This window comes from Leuresthes tenuis, unplaced genomic scaffold (assembly GCF_036924035.1).
Source record: "Leuresthes tenuis unplaced genomic scaffold, fLeuTen1.0.hap1 SCAF_15, whole genome shotgun sequence".
Classification (NCBI taxonomy): Eukaryota; Metazoa; Chordata; class Actinopteri; order Atheriniformes; family Atherinopsidae; genus Leuresthes; species Leuresthes tenuis.
In genome coordinates, this window is record NW_027325369.1 from 34192799 (window position 1) to 34211039 (window position 18241).

At 49.2% G+C, this 18241-nt stretch overlaps 1 protein-coding gene across 2 annotated transcripts in view; it reads right to left on the reverse strand.

Moving 5' to 3' along the window:
• Window positions 1–653: 653 nt before the first annotated feature.
• Window positions 654–18241, reverse strand: part of syne3 (spectrin repeat containing, nuclear envelope family member 3) — a 28251-nt gene continuing 10663 nt past the window's right edge. The window contains exons 7-18 of one of the 2 annotated variants that reach the window (XM_072364910.1): window positions 13824–13960; window positions 12352–12526; window positions 12098–12280; window positions 8194–8343; window positions 7968–8102; window positions 7721–7882; window positions 7364–7536; window positions 7031–7298; window positions 4654–4797; window positions 2283–2484; window positions 2093–2139; window positions 654–1393 (exon numbers count right to left, since the gene is read on the reverse strand). In XM_072364910.1, coding sequence (XP_072221011.1) covers window positions 1211–1393; window positions 2093–2139; window positions 2283–2484; window positions 4654–4797; window positions 7031–7298; window positions 7364–7536; window positions 7721–7882; window positions 7968–8102; window positions 8194–8343; window positions 12098–12280; window positions 12352–12526; window positions 13824–13960 — 1959 coding nt within the window. In that variant the 3' untranslated portion in view covers window positions 654–1210. Of the gene's footprint in view, window positions 1394–2092; window positions 2144–2274; window positions 2485–4653; window positions 4798–7030; window positions 7299–7363; window positions 7537–7720; window positions 7883–7967; window positions 8103–8193; window positions 8344–12097; window positions 12281–12351; window positions 12527–13823; window positions 13961–18241 lie in introns of both variants that reach the window. The other variant, XM_072364909.1, reaches the window with a different exon arrangement.

An 18241-nucleotide genomic window follows, 5' to 3' on the forward strand; every position in this document is an offset into this window, starting at 1 on the left:
GTGACGGGGGGGGGGGTGAGTCGCTGCTCAGTCTTCGCCCCTCTGAACAGCCTGAAGAGTTCCAGCTGGGGAAGGTTACTGTGTTTAAACAGATATTTGTAAGTATGTCTCATACATTTCAGTCAGACCTCAGAAAACTGTCAACTTGTTAAAACGGGAGGAAATGTTTCCTTTCGATGAGAGGGCGCAGTCAGGAAAAGGTTGCACTGGCTGTTTTTCTTGTTCGTAGTTTTTGAAGGAGTTCCCCTCCCTGCAGGCTTTAGATTGGCTCGTTTCTCTTGCTGTAGCATCAGCACCAAAGCTCACAGACACATTGTACCTCAGTGGAGCCGGCAGGGCTGAAGGGTTAGCTAACCCTGCTAACCCTGCTAACCCTAACCCAGCAGCCAGAGTAGCTCCAACATAAACCTGATATACACTTTCAGTTTCTATTAGAGAAGTGGAAAATCATTACTGATGACATCATGATTTCACTACTTAAATGTATTTCTGGTGCCAGTTGGAACTGTTGCTGGTGGAAGACAAAGTGATATGAAAGGTCTGACTTCCTCTGTGCTGGAAATCTTATGATCAGGGATACGTCATAGAACTGAGTTTATGTCATTTGGTGCTGTACAGGCAAAAAGGAAGCCAAAGAGCAAAAACTCACCAAATTCTTTAGATATGCTTTAATGTAGATTAATGGTTGCATCAGATTTGTTGAGTTCAGAAAGTTTCCTGCTAAAACTGGAGTGTTTTCATGAGTCACAGTGACTACCAGCCTTCATATTATAAGCCAATTAAACAATGTCAGACAGCAGAAGTGAAAACATTAAGAGGAGGATTCAGCATAGATGAAGACAGAAAATAAGAACATGTTCATGTTTCCTGCTCTCGTACAGATGCAGTTTACTGTGTGACGGTTGCTAAGCTTCACACCAAATGGCAGTAACCGTTACTTTAATGGCACATCGATAAAAATATAATAAAACATTTAAAAAAAGGAAGAAAGAACTGATCTGAGGTGACAGAACATGATGAAGCAGAGAAGCTAAAGTTCTGATGAACAGGTTAACCTGTTAAAGCCTGACGCAGAGGAGGCTGAGCGCAGCCTGCAGGTTTCTGTAAGTAGGTAACAGTGAAGCTAATAAAGGAAGCTGCAAACACACTTCATGCTAGCTGAAGCTAAAGAGGACTGATCTGAAGTCAGGAGTCACTCCGGCGGTCGGTCCTATGTGGGCGGCGGGCCGTCGTAGCGCAGCATGATGCTGAAGGATCGGGCGTAATTATTGGACAGAGAGCAGCTGCTGCCTTCATCAAGGAGGGGCAGCAGGAAGGCCAGAAGCAGCAGGGCGAGGAGCAGGAACCACAGAAGAAGAGCCAGCCGACACGCCCTCTGCAGCAGCCCGGAACTCTGCACACACAGTTACAGTGTTAGTGGGTCACTGGGTTCAGGGGGGGTGGGGCAGCGCTCAGATCAGACTGGAAACACAGCCTCAAACAAACACTGAGGAAAACTACAAGCTGGACTGAAAAGGTTCTGGAACTGTGAGCAGCACAGAGTGGGTTCTTATTAATCTGCTGTGACTTTTATAGTTTTTATGGCAGGTTAAAGATATTCATCACCTCCAAATCTGAGGAGAAAACCCAGATCTAATGGGAGTGAGTTTGGGTTTGGGGGCTGCACTCTGTGTTCTGGGATCTGAGAGCAGACTTTAAGGCCTGTCACAGCGACACTCCCACTGAAAGAGGACAAAAACACCTACAGTATGGTGTATAAACTGTATTTGTAGGAGAAACTGGGAGCATCAATGTAGTTTAAATCCAAACATGTCCGAACATTTCACCACATCCTGTGGAAACCATGAGAGACGTTTAAACTGTGAAAGATGTTTCTGCTGCTGGGTCAGCTGCTGGGTCAGCTGCTGGGTCAGCTGCTGGGTCAGCTGGTGCTGGTGCTGCTTCCACAGTTTCAGAGACATTTGGACCAGTTGCTTTCTGACTCCACGGTCTGTTCGACTCTGGGTTCTGGTTCTGGTTCTGCCCTTCAGCACACCTCAGACACAGTAAACCATCAGAGTTTATCAGCCCCATGCTTTCTGTTCACACTGACCTTCTGTGTCTTTGGTTTGGGGAGCGGCTCCTCCTGATTGGCTGCGGCTCTCTGCAGACACAGAAAACATCATCAGGTTTAGAGCACTGCCACCTGGTGGTTCAGCGCGGCGCCACAGCATCTGTCTGCTAACTCAACTCAGTTAGAACGGGTCCGGATATTTTCAAAGTAAAAACACTCACCTTGACACTACTTCTGGTCCTGGTTCTGGTCCTGGTTCTGGCCCTGATGTCACCCACATCCTTCAGCTTGGACTTGTACAGCATCCAGCGATAACGAAGGTCCTCCAGAGCCGCATCCTCAGCTGGTCCGGGGTCAGCCGTCCAGCTGTTTCTGTCTTGCAGCACCAGCTGGAACTGATCCTGACCCGACGGCACCCTGGACCTGAGAGCCTGCAGCAGAACACAGCTGTATCAGACCCGTATAACACCTGTATAACATCTGTATCAGACCCGTATAACACCTGTATAACATCTGTATAACACCTGTATAACACCTGTATAACACCCGTATAACACCTGTATAACACCCGTATAACATCTGTATAACACCCGTATAACATCTGTATCAGACCCGTATAACACCTGTATAACACCCGTATAACATCTGTATAACACCCGTATAACACCTGTATAACACCCGTATAACACCTGTATAACACCCGTATAACATCTGTATAACACCCGTATAACACCTGTATAACACCCGTATAACATCTGTATAACACCCGTATAACATCTGTATAACACCCGTATAACACCTGTATAACACCCGTATAACACCTGTATAACACCCGTATAACACCTGTATAACACCCGTATAACATCTGTATAACACCCGTATAACACCTGTATAACACCCGTATAACATCTGTATAACACCTGTATAACACCTGTATAACACCCGTATAACACCTGTATAACACCTGTATAACACCTGTATAACACCCGTATAACATCTGTATAACACCCGTATAATACCTGTATAACACCCGTATAACATCTGTATAACATCTGTATAACACCCGTATCACACCCGTATAACACCTGTATAACATCTGTATAACACCTGTATAACACCTGTATAACATCTGTATAACACCTGTATAACATCTGTATAACACCCGTATCACATCCGTATAACACCTGTATAACACCCGTATAACATCTGTATAACACCTGTATAACACCTGTATAACACCCGTATAACATCTGTATAACACCTGTATAACACCCGTATAACATCTGTATAACACCTGTATAACACCTGTATAACACCTGTATAACACCCGTATAACACCTGTATAACACCCGTATAACACCCGTATAACATCCGTATAACACCTGTATAACACCCGTATAACATCTGTATAACACCTGTATAACACCTGTATAACACCTGTATAACACCTGTATAACACCTGTATAACACCCGTATAACACCCGTATAACACCCGTATAACACCTGTATAACACCCGTATAACACCTGTATAACACCTGTATAACACCTGTATAACACCTGTATAACACCTGTATAACACCTGTATAACACCCGTATAACATCTGTATAACACCTGTATAACACCTGTATAACACCTGTATAACACCCGTATAACACCTGTATAACACCCGTATAACACCCGTATAACATCTGTATAACACCCGTATAACACCCGTATAACATCTGTATAACACCTGTATAACACCTGTATAACACCTGTATCACACCTGTATAACATCCGTATAACACCTGTATAACACCCGTATAACACCTGTATAACACCTGTGTAACACCTGTATAACACCTGTATAACACCTGTATAACACCCGTATCACACCTGTACAACACCTGTACAACACCTGTACAACACCCGTACAACACCTGTACAACACCTGTACAACACCTGTACAACACCCGTATAACATCTGTATAACACCTGTATAACACCCGTATAACATCTGTATAACACCCGTATAACACCTGTATAACATCTGTATAACACCCGTATAACACCTGTATAACACCTGTATAACACCCGTATCACACCTGTACAACATCTGTATAACATCTGTATCAGACCCATATAACACCTGTATAACACCCGTATAACATCTGTATCAGACCCGTATAACACCTGTATAACATCTGTATAACACCTGTATAACATCTGTATAACACCTGTATAACACCTGTATAACACCTGTATCAGACCCGTATAACACCTGTATAACATCTGTATCCACAGCTGAGCAGACCTGTGAAAAAAGAGCAGCTCCATTGGTCCCACTTACTGCCATTTTCAAGAATTTACTGGACACAAACCAACCAATCAGAGGCAGAGCATCAGTAAATCCCGCCCTCCTACCCTCCAGCACTGTGCTGTCACACCCTAAAGCGGCACCAGAACCAACCCAAAGTGAAAGGAAGCAGCTGAAGCCCGGGCAGCAGAACCAGCAGCTGAAGCCCGGGCAGCAGAACCAGCAGCTGAAGCCCGGGCAGCAGAACCAGCAGCTGAAGCCTGAGCAACATGTGACGAGTCATGTGATCACAGAGCTGGTACCAGTAGTGAGTCCTGTGTGGTTTGGACCTCTGTGGCGCTGAGTCCTGCCTCCGTGGCGCTGAGGATCTCTGAAAGGAGCTTATTCTCTCTCGACAGCCAGGCCTCAAACCGCCTCCAGCTGGACCGGTCCAGTCCTCCGTGGTCCTGAAAAACCCAAAACACCAGACCAGAGTCACACGTCCGTCTCTCTCAAATCCTGCTGCATCTGATCGGCCCAAAAGCAGACGGGCAGCGCCACAGCAGAACCTGAGAGGTGAAACATGGGCCAGGACCGGGACCAGGACCGGGACCAGGACCAAGACCTGGACCAGAGCCAGAGCCAGGACCAGAGCCAGGACCAGAGCCAGGACCAGGACCAAGACCTGGACCAGAGCCAGGACCAGGACCAGGACCAGGACCAGAGCCTGGACCAGAGCCTGGACCAGAGCCAGGACCAGGACCAGAGCCTGGACCAGGGCCAGGACCAGGACCAGAGCCTGGACCAGAGCCAGGACCAGAGCCAGGACCAGGGCCAGGACCAGAGCCAGAGCCAGGACCAGGGCCAGGACCAGGACCAGGGCCAGAGCCAGGACCGGGACCAGGGCCAGGACCAGAGCCAGGACCAGAGCCTGGACCAGGACCGGGACCAGGGCCAGGACCAGAGCCTGGACCAGGGCCAGAGCCAGGACCGGGACCAGAGCCTGGACCAGGACCAGGACCAGGGCCAGGACCAGAGCCAGGACCAGGGCCAGGACCAGGGCCAGAGCCAGGACCAGGACCAGGACCAGGGCCAGAGCCAGGACCGGGACCAGAGCCTGGACCAGGACCAGAGCCTGGACCAGAGCCAGGACCAGAGCCTGGACCAGGACCGGGACCAGGGCCAGGACCAGAGCCTGGACCAGGGCCAGAGCCAGGACCGGGACCAGAGCCTGGACCAGGACCAGAGCCTGGACCAGAGCCAGGACCAGAGCCAGGACCAGGACCGGGACCAGAGCCAGGACCAGAGCCAGGACCAGGGCCAGGACCAGGGCCAGAGCCAGGACCAGGGCCAGGACCAGGACCAGGGCCAGAGCCAGGACCGGGACCAGAGCCTGGACCAGGACCAGAGCCTGGACCAGAGCCAGGACCAGAGCCAGGACCAGAGCCAGGACCAGGGCCAGGACCAGGGCCAGAGCCAGGACCAGGGCCAGGACCAGGACCAGGGCCAGAGCCAGGACCGGGACCAGAGCCTGGACCAGGACCAGAGCCTGGACCAGAGCCAGGACCAGAGCCTGGACCAGGACCGGGACCAGGGCCAGGACCAGAGCCTGGACCAGGGCCAGAGCCAGGACCGGGACCAGAGCCTGGACCAGGACCAGAGCCTGGACCAGAGCCAGGACCAGAGCCTGGACCAGGACCGGGACCAGAGCCAGGACCAGGACCAGGACCAGAGCCTGGACCAGGACCAGAGCCTGGACCAGAGCCTGGACCAGGACCGGGACCAGAACCAGGACCAGGACCGGGACCAGAACCAGGACCGGGACCAGCGCCAGGACCAGAGCCAGGACCAGCGCCAGGACCAGAGCCAGGACCAGGACCAGAGCCAGGACCAGGGCCAGAGCCAGGGCCAGGACCAGGACCAGGACCAGGACCAGGACCAGGACCAGGGCCAGGACCGGGACCAGGACCAGGACCAGGACCAGGACCAGGGCCAGGGCCAGGACCAGGACCAGCGCCAGGACCAGAGCCAGGACCGGGACCAGGGCCAGCGCCAGGACCGGGACCAGCGCCAGGACCAGAGCCAGGACCAGGGCCAGCGCCAGGACCAGGACTAGAGCCTGGACCAGGGCCAGAGCCAGGGCCAGGACCAGGACCAGGACCAGGACCAGGACCAGGACCAGGACCAGGACCAGGGCCAGAGCCAGGACCGGGACCAGCGCCAGGACCAGAGCCAGGACCGGGACCAGGGCCAGCGCCAGGACCAGAGCCAGGACCGGGACCAGCGCCAGGACCAGAGCCAGGACCAGGGCCAGCGCCAGGACCAGGACTAGAGCCTGGACCAGGACCAGAGCCAGGACCAGGACCAGGACTAGAGCCTGGACCAGGGCCAGCGCCAGGACCAGGACCAGGGCCTGGACCAGGACCAGCGCCAGGACCAGGACTAGAGCCTGGACCAGGACCAGCGCCAGGACCAGGACTAGAGCCTGGACCAGGACCAGAGCCAGGACTAGAGCCTGGACCAGGACCAGAGCCAGGACCAGGACCAGGGCCAGAGCCTGGACCAGGACCAGGGCCAGGGTCCAGGACCAGGGCCAGAGCCTGGACCAGGACCAGAGCCAGGACCAGGACCAGGACTAGAGCCTGGACCAGGACCAGGACCAGGGCCAGGACCATGTCAGCAGACATGAGGACTTCTTACCGTGAAGGTCCGATCTGCTCCTCCTGTGTCCACGCCGTCCTCTCCTCTGCCTCCCTCACCACAGCTGGACTCATCGAACCCTGCCAGAACCTGGCGGTTCTGTCCGACTCCAGCCATGGTGACACCACCTCCTGTCCACTGACCCGCTCCGCTGAGAGCAGAACCCTCCTCTTCCCCTCCTTCAGAGCAGAGCACAGCAGCCGAGGCTGATGACTGCTGAGGACCATCCTCCTGGTTCTGGGTCTCCGGTTCCGAGCGGTCCAGCAGCCTGACGGACACAAAGAGTCAGACGGAACCATCCCAGACTCTGGGGAACACAGGTGTGTCAGGTACCTGTGGACATTGAGGCTGGTGGCGTACAGCCCGTCCCAGTCCTCTCTGAGGCGCCGCAGGTCCTGCAGGACATGGACCCGCCCGTCCTCCGAGGTCCGATCCAGCACCGCCTGGCCCTGGACCTCCACCTGCTGCAGCTGGACCTCCTTTTCTGGGAACTCTCCGAGCGCTTGCTGTGGACACACACAGGGTCAGAACCAGAGCCAGGTTTCAGCCAATCAGAACACAGTTTGAGCTCCATCAAACTCCTTGTGGTGATGACATCATCAGAAAACAAGCTCACGCTCCCTGAGTGACCGGGTTCAAAAATGGCTGCTTCCAACGCGACTTCCTGCTACACATCACCAGAACACTGACCTGGGCCTCACGGCGCCGGCCCGTCACGCTCCACCCCCCCGCAGCGCTGCAGAAGGACTCCAGCTTCTGCTTCATGACCATCATCCACTGCTGCAGGTTCAGCATCCGGCCGTGAAAGTTCTGATGGTTCAGGACGCCGTCCTTAGTCTGCTGAACTCTGACCTGAACACACAGAACCCGGCGGGACGATCAGAACCGATCAGAACCCATCAGAACCGATCAGAACCCAGCGGCTGGACGCTCTCACCATGACTCTCCTCTGCAGCTCCCTCCAGTCACCCCTCAGCCTCTCGGACTTGGCTCTGTGGTTCTGACTGCAGGAAACCAGGGACTCCAGAAGGGACAGCTGGGCCTCACAGTCCTGCAGGTCCTTCTGCAGAACCTGAACACACACAGGATCAGTGGGGAAAGGTGCCGGCCCGATCCTCAGCTGAGGCCACACTGTGGAGAACCTGGGCCTGGTTCTGACTCACCAGGAGCTGGTCCAGCTGGCTCTTCTTGGCGAGGATGTCAGGATGCAGCTGGTTGAGGTCAGCTGCCTGCAGACGATCCCTGAAGGCATCCAGTTTGGACCGGATCAGCTCGTGGGCCTCCCCGAAGTCTTTAGCTGTTGAAATGACACCCTGAGACAGAACACGGCCCGTTTTATTCTCACTCTGTTAGATGGACCAGGACCTTGCACTCAGCTTAATAGAACACCGGAGAACCAGCTGACAAAGTCCAGATGCCTTTCTGATCTGGTTCTGGTTTATAGGTTTAATCAGGTGTTAGTTTCTCTACATCAACATCCAGATGTTCACAGACCAACATCTGTACTCTGAGACTCTTCTGCTCACATCTGAGTGAGGAACCATGCAGAAGTTCTGATCCAAACCTTTATACATCATTTGTTAATGTGTCATCAGTACGCTCTGAGGGGAGACTGCCCACCTGTGGACAACTGTGGAACTGCACCTTATCATATTCACCTGTTCAGAAATCCTGATCAGACCCCACTTCTGGATTTAATGTCATGAAACCAGGAAGCAGCTGCAGAGATTCACTGAAACATGTTCAAACCTGAACATAAACCCAGAATCTGAGGCAGAAACAGAGTTTTTCTCAGTTCTCAGCAGCTTTAAAGTGAATCTCTGGTCTGAGCTCCTTTATTCTCCAACACAGCCTGAACCCTCTGAGACCAGCTTTCTGTCATTTCTTTAAGGAGTCTTCAGGAATAGTTCTCCAGGCTTCTTGAAGGACATCCCAAAGCTCTTCTTTGGATGTGGGCTGCCTTTTGTTCCGTTCTCTGTCAGATGATCCCACACTGCTTCAATAATGTTGAGGTCCGGGCTCTGGGGAGGATTCATCCCTCCATAAGACCTGTTGCCACTGATTTTCAGTCCACTTCTTGTGTCATTTGGCACAGCTCAGCCTTTTCTCCCTGTTTCCCTTCCTTAAGAACGGCTTCTTGACAGCCACCCTTCCATGGAGCCCATTTCTGATGAGGCTTGGGCCAACAGTAGATGGATCAGCTGAAGGTCCAGATGCATCTCTCAGGTCCTGTCAGGTCACAGCTGGATTTTTTCCTCTTTCTTAAGGACATCACTTTCAGATCCTGTTCATCTGCTGGAGATAGTTTTTTAGGCCTGACACTTCTTCTTTTGTCCTCCACTTGTCCAGTTTCCTCAAATGTTTTAAGGACACACTGCACACCATGCTGAGATATGCCAAGTTTTCAGCTAATAGCTCTTTGGGAATCACCTTGTTGCTGCAGAAATCCTATTTTCTGTCTGTCAAACTGTGTTTTCTTTGCTGTTTTTCATAGATGCAGCTAAAGAAATGGGAACAAATGATGTGTCTTTGTGACAAAGAGCCTAAAGATCCAGTTTAAAATGGCTTCTTTGCTAAGTTGTCTGTTCTGTGTCGACACAACACTGGTTCATCCCTTGAGTTAGGAGCCTTTTTTCTGCCTGAATGGTTCATAGCTCAGAGTTAAGTGGCTGAACAAAGAAAAAACACTGAAAATGCTCAGGAACAAGGACTGAAGATGAGGGAAAAAGCAGAAAATGTCCAAAGAAAAACTGTGAAAGAGCTTCAGAAAGCTGCAGAACTATTGATCAGGACACTTTAAAGGTTTCAGAAAGCTGCAGAACTGTTGATCAGGACACTTTAAAGGTTACAGAAAGCTGCAGAACTATTGATCAGGACACTTTAAAGGTTACAGAAAGCTGCAGAACTATTGATCAGGACACTTTAAAGGTTTCAGAAAGCTGCAGAACTGTTGATCAGGACACTTTAAAGGTTTCAGAAAGCTGCAGAACTATTGATCAGGACACTTTAAAGGTTTCAGAAAGCTGCAGAACTATTGATCAGGACACTTTAAAGGTTACAGAAAGCTGCAGAACTATTGATCAGGACACTTTAAAGGTTTCAGAAAGCTGCAGAACTATTGATCAGGACACTTTAAAGGTTTCAGAAAGCTGCAGAACTATTGATCAGGACACTTTAAAGGTTACAGAAAGCTGCAGAACTGTTGATCAGGACACTTTAAAGGTTTCAGAAAGCTGCAGAACTATTGATCAGGACACTTTAAAGGTTTCAGAAAGCTGCAGAACTATTGATCAGGACACTTTAAAGGTTACAGAAAGCTGCAGAACTATTGATCAGGACACTTTAAAGGTTTCAGAAAGCTGCAGAACTATTGATCAGGACACTTTAAAGGTTACAGAAAGCTGCAGAACTATTGATCAGGACACTTTAAAGGTTTCAGAAAGCTGCAGAACTGTTGATCAGGACACTTTAAAGGTTTCAGAAAGCTGCAGAACTGTTGATCAGGACACTTTAAAGGTTACAGAAAGCTGCAGAACTATTGATCAGGACACTTTAAAGGTTTCAGAAAGCTGCAGAACTATTGATCAGGACACTTTAAAGGTTACAGAAAGCTGCAGAACTATTGATCAGGACACTTTAAAGGTTTCAGAAAGCTGCAGAACTATTGATCAGGACACTTTAAAGGTTACAGAAAGCTGCAGAACTGTTGATCAGGACACTTTAAAGGTTACAGAAAGCTGCAGAACTATTGATCAGGACACTTTAAAGGTTTCAGAAAGCTGCAGAACTGTTGATCAGGACACTTTAAAGGTTTCAGAAAGCTGCAGAACTATTGATCAGGACACTTTAAAGGTTTCAGAAAGCTGCAGAACTATTGATCAGGACACTTTAAAGGTTACAGAAAGCTGCAGAACTATTGATCAGGACACTTTAAAGGTTTCAGAAAGCTGCAGAACTATTGATCAGGACACTTTAAAGGTTTCAGAAAGCTGCAGAACTATTGATCAGGACACTTTAAAGGTTACAGAAAGCTGCAGAACTGTTGATCAGGACACTTTAAAGGTTTCAGAAAGCTGCAGAACTGTTGATCAGGACACTTTAAAGGTTTCAGAAAGCTGCAGAACTATTGATCAGGACACTTTAAAGGTTTCAGAAAGCTGCAGAACTATTGATCAGGACACTTTAAAGGTTACAGAAAGCTGCAGAACTATTGATCAGGACACTTTAAAGGTTTCAGAAAGCTGCAGAACTATTGATCAGGACACTTTAAAGGTTACAGAAAGCTGCAGAACTGTTGATCAGGACACTTTAAAGGTTTCAGAAAGCTGCAGAACTGTTGATCAGGACACTTTAAAGGTTACAGAAAGCTGCAGAACTATTGATCAGGACACTTTAAAGGTTTCAGAAAGCTGCAGAACTATTGATCAGGACACTTTAAAGGTTTCAGAAAGCTGCAGAACTGTTGATCAGGACACTTTAAAGGTTACAGAAAGCTGCAGAACTGTTGATCAGGACACTTTAAAGGTTACAGAAAGCTGCAGAACTATTGATCAGGACACTTTAAAGGTTTCAGAAAGCTGCAGGACTGTTGATCAGGACACTTTAAAGGTTTCAGAAAGCTGCAGAACTGTTGATCAGGACACTTTAAAGGTTTCAGAAAGCTGCAGAACTGTTGATCAGGACACTTTAAAGGTTACAGAAAGCTGCAGAACTGTTGATCAGGACACTTTAAAGGTTTCAGAAAGCTGCAGAACTGTTGATCAGGACACTTTAAAGGTTTCAGAAAGCTGCAGAACTGTTGATCAGGACACTTTAAAGGTTTCAGAAAGCTGCAGAACTGTTGATCAGGACACTTTAAAGGTTTCAGAAAGCTGCAGAACTGTTGATCAGGACACTTTAAAGGTTACAGAAAGCTGCAGAACTGTTGATCAGGACACTTTGAAGGTTTAAAGCTGCAGAACTGTTGATCAGGACACTTTAAAGGTTAGAAATGAGACTGGATCAGGACTCTGGGTCAGAACTCCAGTTCAGGACTGTAGGAAATAGTAAACAGGAAACAGATGATACCTGCAGCCGGTTCTTCCTCTGCAGCAGCTCGGCGTGCAGCAGCTCTCGGTTCCTGATGGCGTCGCTCAGCTCCTCCCGCAGACCGTCGGACCTGTCCGGACCGAACACAGAGTCCAGCAGGTCGCCCTTCACCTGCAGCAGGCTGAGGCGCTCCTGTAGCTGGACGCCATCCTTCAGCAGACTCTGACACACAGGACAGACATTTAAGCTGCGAGAGCCGAACATTCAGAGAAGATTTAAGGGGGGGGGGTTACCTCTGTCCTCTGGACCAGCATGGCGATGTGGGAGAAGTCCGAGACGTCGGCCGAGGCCTCCAGAGCCAGAGAGACCTCGTGGCTCCACTGGGCGTAGACCAGCAGCGGGTCCTGGAGGACGCTCCTCAGACCCAGCTCAGACTCTGAACACAGCCGGGTCGCTCTACATTTCACACTGCAGCACACAAAGTATCATCCACAAAATATTTTCTCTGTGTGAAATGAATCAAAGTCTCAGGTAAGAAGATGTTGTAACAGATTAGTTCAGAAACTGCCAGAACCAAACGTACTCTCCAGGAAACATGGAGCGAAGCAGAAAGGAAGCTAAACAGACCGATGAATGGGAATCCTCTCATCTACAAAGATTAATTGAGGGAACTCGCTGGAGTCTGAGCTTTAAATATCCGCCCGCAGCACGCCGTTAAGCGCCACAAATCTCCAGAAGAAGCCCTCAGAGCTCAGCAGGGAGATCTGCTGCTACAGGAAACATGTTAACTGCTTCCTCCCTGAAGCTCAGCTGGTTCCAAACACCATGACTGACTCTGAGCATCATGGTGGCTGCTCCATGGTGTCCTGTCCCTTTGCACTCTCAGATGTGACAGAGGAACGCTGCAGAGCTCATTTTATCTCCGCTACGATGCTCATCAAACTGGAAGTTAGCAGACAGTTACAGGAGCAGAGGATCAGGATGGGTTTAAGTATGAGACAGCTGCTATGCAGGAGTGTTCAGGACAGGTTCAGGACAGGTTCAGGACAGGTTCAGGCAGACTGACTGTGTTTATTACACTTTATTACTGCCGGGATCCTGTAATACCAGGTTCCAGCTGCAGGGGGCACTGTTTGAACTTCCCACACCCACTGAGCCCGGGGCGGTTCGCCCTGTACTTGCTTCCTTTGGGTCATATCGTAAGAACATTTAAAGGCGTTTCCTGTCCTTGTTACACAGCTGTTTGTTTTCAGCCTCTTGACATAAAGACCAGGATCAGGTTGTTGCTCCTAAACTTTGGACTGAAGATGTGTGAGAAATGTGGAAATTTTTAAACAGCTCTTTAAAACATCTGTTTAAACTGGTTTTTCTTGAAACTGGACGTGTTCTGGATGGTAGGATTGATCCGTCTCTGATATCGTGTTGTGATTTCATTCTTATTTGTAAGTCACTTTGGATAAAACCGTCAAATGCATAAACACAAACATCGTTTTATTTGCCATAAGAATTAAATCTCCTTCCTTGGTTCCTTACAGGGTTTTAAGGCAGACAGGGAGAACCGGTCACCAAAAAACTACATGAGCTGACAACAGGATTCATGTTGGCACCAATCTGCAGGAATTATGTTTTAATGGCCTAATTAAATGATCTGATGGGACACAACGTCTCATAATAACCCCACACATGCCGACCAGAACCTCAGAGACCATCAGAACTGGGTTCCAATAAGGTCAGTAAATGTTCCAAAATAGGAACACACAGCTACCTCTGATGCTCTTTGACCACAGCGAGGACATCATCAGAGAGGTGACGAGAGTCCTCAGAGAACCTGAAGAGTTCCTTCAGCTGAGCCTTCAGAAGCTCCACCTGAGACTCCTCCCCCGCCAGCGTGTTCCTCACTCCCTGCAACACACACAGGTAACACTCAGACACAGGTAACAGTCAGACACAGGTAACACTCAGACACAGGTAACAGTCAGACACAGGTAACACTCAGACACAGGTAACACTCAGACACAGGTAACACTCAGACACAGGTAACAGTCAGACACAGGTAACAGTCAGACACAGGTAACAGTCAGACACTCAGACACAGGTAACAGTCAGACACAGGTAACAGTCAGACACAGGTAACAGTCAGACACAGGTAACAGTCAGACACAGGTAACACTCAGACACAGGTAACACTCAGACACAGGTAACACTCAGACACAGGTAACAGTCAGACACAGGTAACAGTCAGACACAGGTAACAGTCAGACACAGGTAACACTCAGACACAGGTAACACTCAGACACAGGTAACACTCAGACACAGGTAACAGTCAGACACAGGTAACAGTCAGACACTCAGACACAGGTAACAGTCAGACACAGGTAACAGTCAGACACAGGTAACAGTCAGACACAGGTAACACTCAGACACAGGTAACACTCAGACACAGGTAACACTCAGACACAGGTAACACTCAGACACAGGTAACAGTCAGACACAGGTAACACTCAGACACAGGTAACACTCAGACACAGGTAACAGTCAGACACAGGTAACAGTCAGACACAGGTAACAGTCAGACACTCAGACACAGGTAACAGTCAGACACAGGTAACAGTCAGACACTCAGACACAGGTAACACTCAGACACAGGTAACACTCAGACACAGGTAACACTCAGACACAGGTAACAGTCAGACACAGGTAACACTGAGACACTCAGACACAGGTAACACTCAGACACAGGTAACACTCAGACACAGGTAACACTCAGACACAGGTAACACTCAGACACAGGTAACAGTCAGACACAGGTAACACTGAGACACTCAGACACAGGTAACACTCAGACACAGGTAACAGTCAGACACAGGTAACACTGAGACACTCAGACACAGGTAACACTCAGACACAGGTAACACTCAGACACAGGTAACAGTCAGACACAGGTAACACTGAGACACAGGTAACAGTCAGACACTCAGACACAGGTAACAGTCAGACACAGGTAACAGTCAGACACAGGTAACAGTCAGACACAGGTAACACTCAGACACAGGTAACACTCAGACACAGGTAACAGTCAGACACAGGTAACAGTCAGACACAGGTAACACTGAGACACAGGTAACAGTCAGACACTCAGACACAGGTAACAGTCAGACACAGGTAACACTCAGACACAGGTAACAGTCAGACACAGGTAACACTCAGACACAGGTAACACTCAGACACTCAGACACAGGTAACAGTCAGACACAGGTAACACTCAGACACTGAGACACAGGTAACACTCAGACACAGGTAACAGTCAGACACAGGTAACACTCAGACACAGGTAACAGTCAGACACAGGTAACACTCAGACACAGGTAACACTCAGACACTCAGACACAGGTAACAGTCAGACACAGGTAACAGTCAGACACAGGTAACACTCAGACACAGGTAACACTGAGACACAGGTAACACTCAGACACAGGTAACACTCAGACACAGGTAACACTCAGACACAGGTAACAGTCAGACACAGGTAACACTCAGACACAGGTAACAGTCAGACACAGGTAACACTCAGACACAGGTAACACTCAGACACTCAGACACAGGTAACAGTCAGACACAGGTAACACTCAGACACTGAGACACAGGTAACACTCAGACACAGGTAACAGTCAGACACAGGTAACACTCAGACACAGGTAACAGTCAGACACAGGTAACACTCAGACACAGGTAACACTCAGACACTCAGACACAGGTAACAGTCAGACACAGGTAACAGTCAGACACAGGTAACACTCAGACACAGGTAACACTGAGACACAGGTAACACTCAGACACAGGTAACACTCAGACACAGGTAACACTCAGACACAGGTAACAGTCAGACACAGGTAACAGTCAGACACAGGTAACACTGAGACACAGGTAACACTCAGACACAGGTAACACTCAGACACAGGTAACACTCAGACACTCAGACACAGGTAACAGTCAGACACAGGTAACACTCAGACACAGGTAACACTCAGACACTCAGACACAGGTAACAGTCAGACACAGGTAACACTCAGACACAGGTAACAGTCAGACACAGGTAACACTCAGACACAGGTAACACTCAGACACAGGTAACAGTCAGACACAGGTAACACTGAGACACTCAGACACAGGTAACACTGAGACACAGGTAACACTCAGACACAGGTAACAGTCAGACACAGGTAACACTCAGACACAGGTAACACTCAGACACAGGTAACAGTCAGACACAGGTAACAGTCAGACACAGGTAACACTCAGACACAGGTAACAGTCAGACACAGGTAACACTCAGACACAGGTAACAGTCAGACACAGGTAACACTCAGACACAGGTAACACTCAGACACAGGTAACACTCAGACACAGGTAACACTGAGACACTCAGACACAGGTAACACTGAGACACAGGTAACAGTCAGACACAGGTAACACTCAGACACAGGTAACACTGAGACACAGGTAACACTGAGACACAGGTAACAGTCAGACACAGGTAACACTCAGACACAGGTAACAGTCAGACACAGGTAACAGTCAGACACAGGTAACACTCAGACACAGGTAACACTCAGACACAGGTAACACTCAGACACTCAGACACAGGTAACAGTCAGACACAGGTAACAGTCAGACACAGGTAACACTCAGACACTGAGACACAGGTAACACTCAGACACAGGTAACACTCAGACACAGGTAACACTCAGACACTCAGACACAGGTAACACTGAGACACTCAGACACAGGTAACACTGAGACACAGGTAACACTGAGACACAGGTAACAGTCAGACACAGGTAACACTCAGACACAGGTAACACTGAGACACAGGTAACACTCAGACACTCAGACACAGGTAACAGTCAGACACAGGTAACAGTCAGACACAGGTAACAGTCAGACACAGGTAACAGTCAGACACAGGTAACAGTCAGACACAGGTAACACTCAGACACAGGTAACACTCAGACACAGGTAACAGTCAGACACAGGTAACAGTCAGACACAGGTAACAGTCAGACACAGGTAACACTCAGACACAGGTAACACTCAGACACAGGTAACACTGAGACACAGGTAACACTCAGACACAGGTAACACTCAGACACAGGTAACACTCAGACACAGGTAACACTCAGACACAGGTAACACTCAGACACTCAGACACAGGTAACAGTCAGACACAGGTAACACTCAGACACAGGTAACACTCAGACACAGGTAACACTGAGACACAGGTAACACTCAGACACTCAGACACAGGTAACACTGAGACACTCAGACACAGGTAACACTGAGACACAGGTAACAGTCAGACACAGGTAACAGTCAGACACAGGTAACACTCAGACACAGGTAACAGTCAGACACAGGTAACAGTCAGACACAGGTAACAGTCAGACACAGGTAACACTCAGACACAGGTAACACTCAGACACAGGTAACACTCAGACACAGGTAACAGTCAGACACAGGTAACACTGAGACACTCAGACACAGGTAACACTGAGACACAGGTAACAGTCAGACACAGGTAACACTCAGACACAGGTAACAGTCAGACACAGGTAACAGTCAGACACAGGTAACAGTCAGACACTCAGACACAGGTAACAGTCAGACACTCAGACACAGGTAACAGTCAGACACAGGTAACACTCAGACACAGGTAACAGTCAGACACAGGTAACACTCAGACACAGGTAACAGTCAGACACAGGTAACACTCAGACACAGGTAACACTCAGACACAGGTAACAGTCAGACACAGGTAACACTGAGACACAGGTAACACTCAGACACAGGTAACACTCAGACACAGGTAACACTCAGACACAGGTAACACAGGTAACAGTCAGACACAGGTAACAGTCAGACACAGGTAACAGTCAGACACAGGTAACACTCAGACACAGGTAACACTCAGACACAGGTAACACTCAGACACAGGTAACACAGGTAACAGTCAGACACAGGTAACAGTCAGACACAGGTAACAGTCAGACACAGGTAACAGTCAGACACAGGTAACAGTCAGACACAGGTAACAGTCAGACACAGGTAACACTCAGACACAGGTAACACTCAGACACAGGTAACACTCAGACACTCAGACACAGGTAACAGTCAGACACAGGTAAC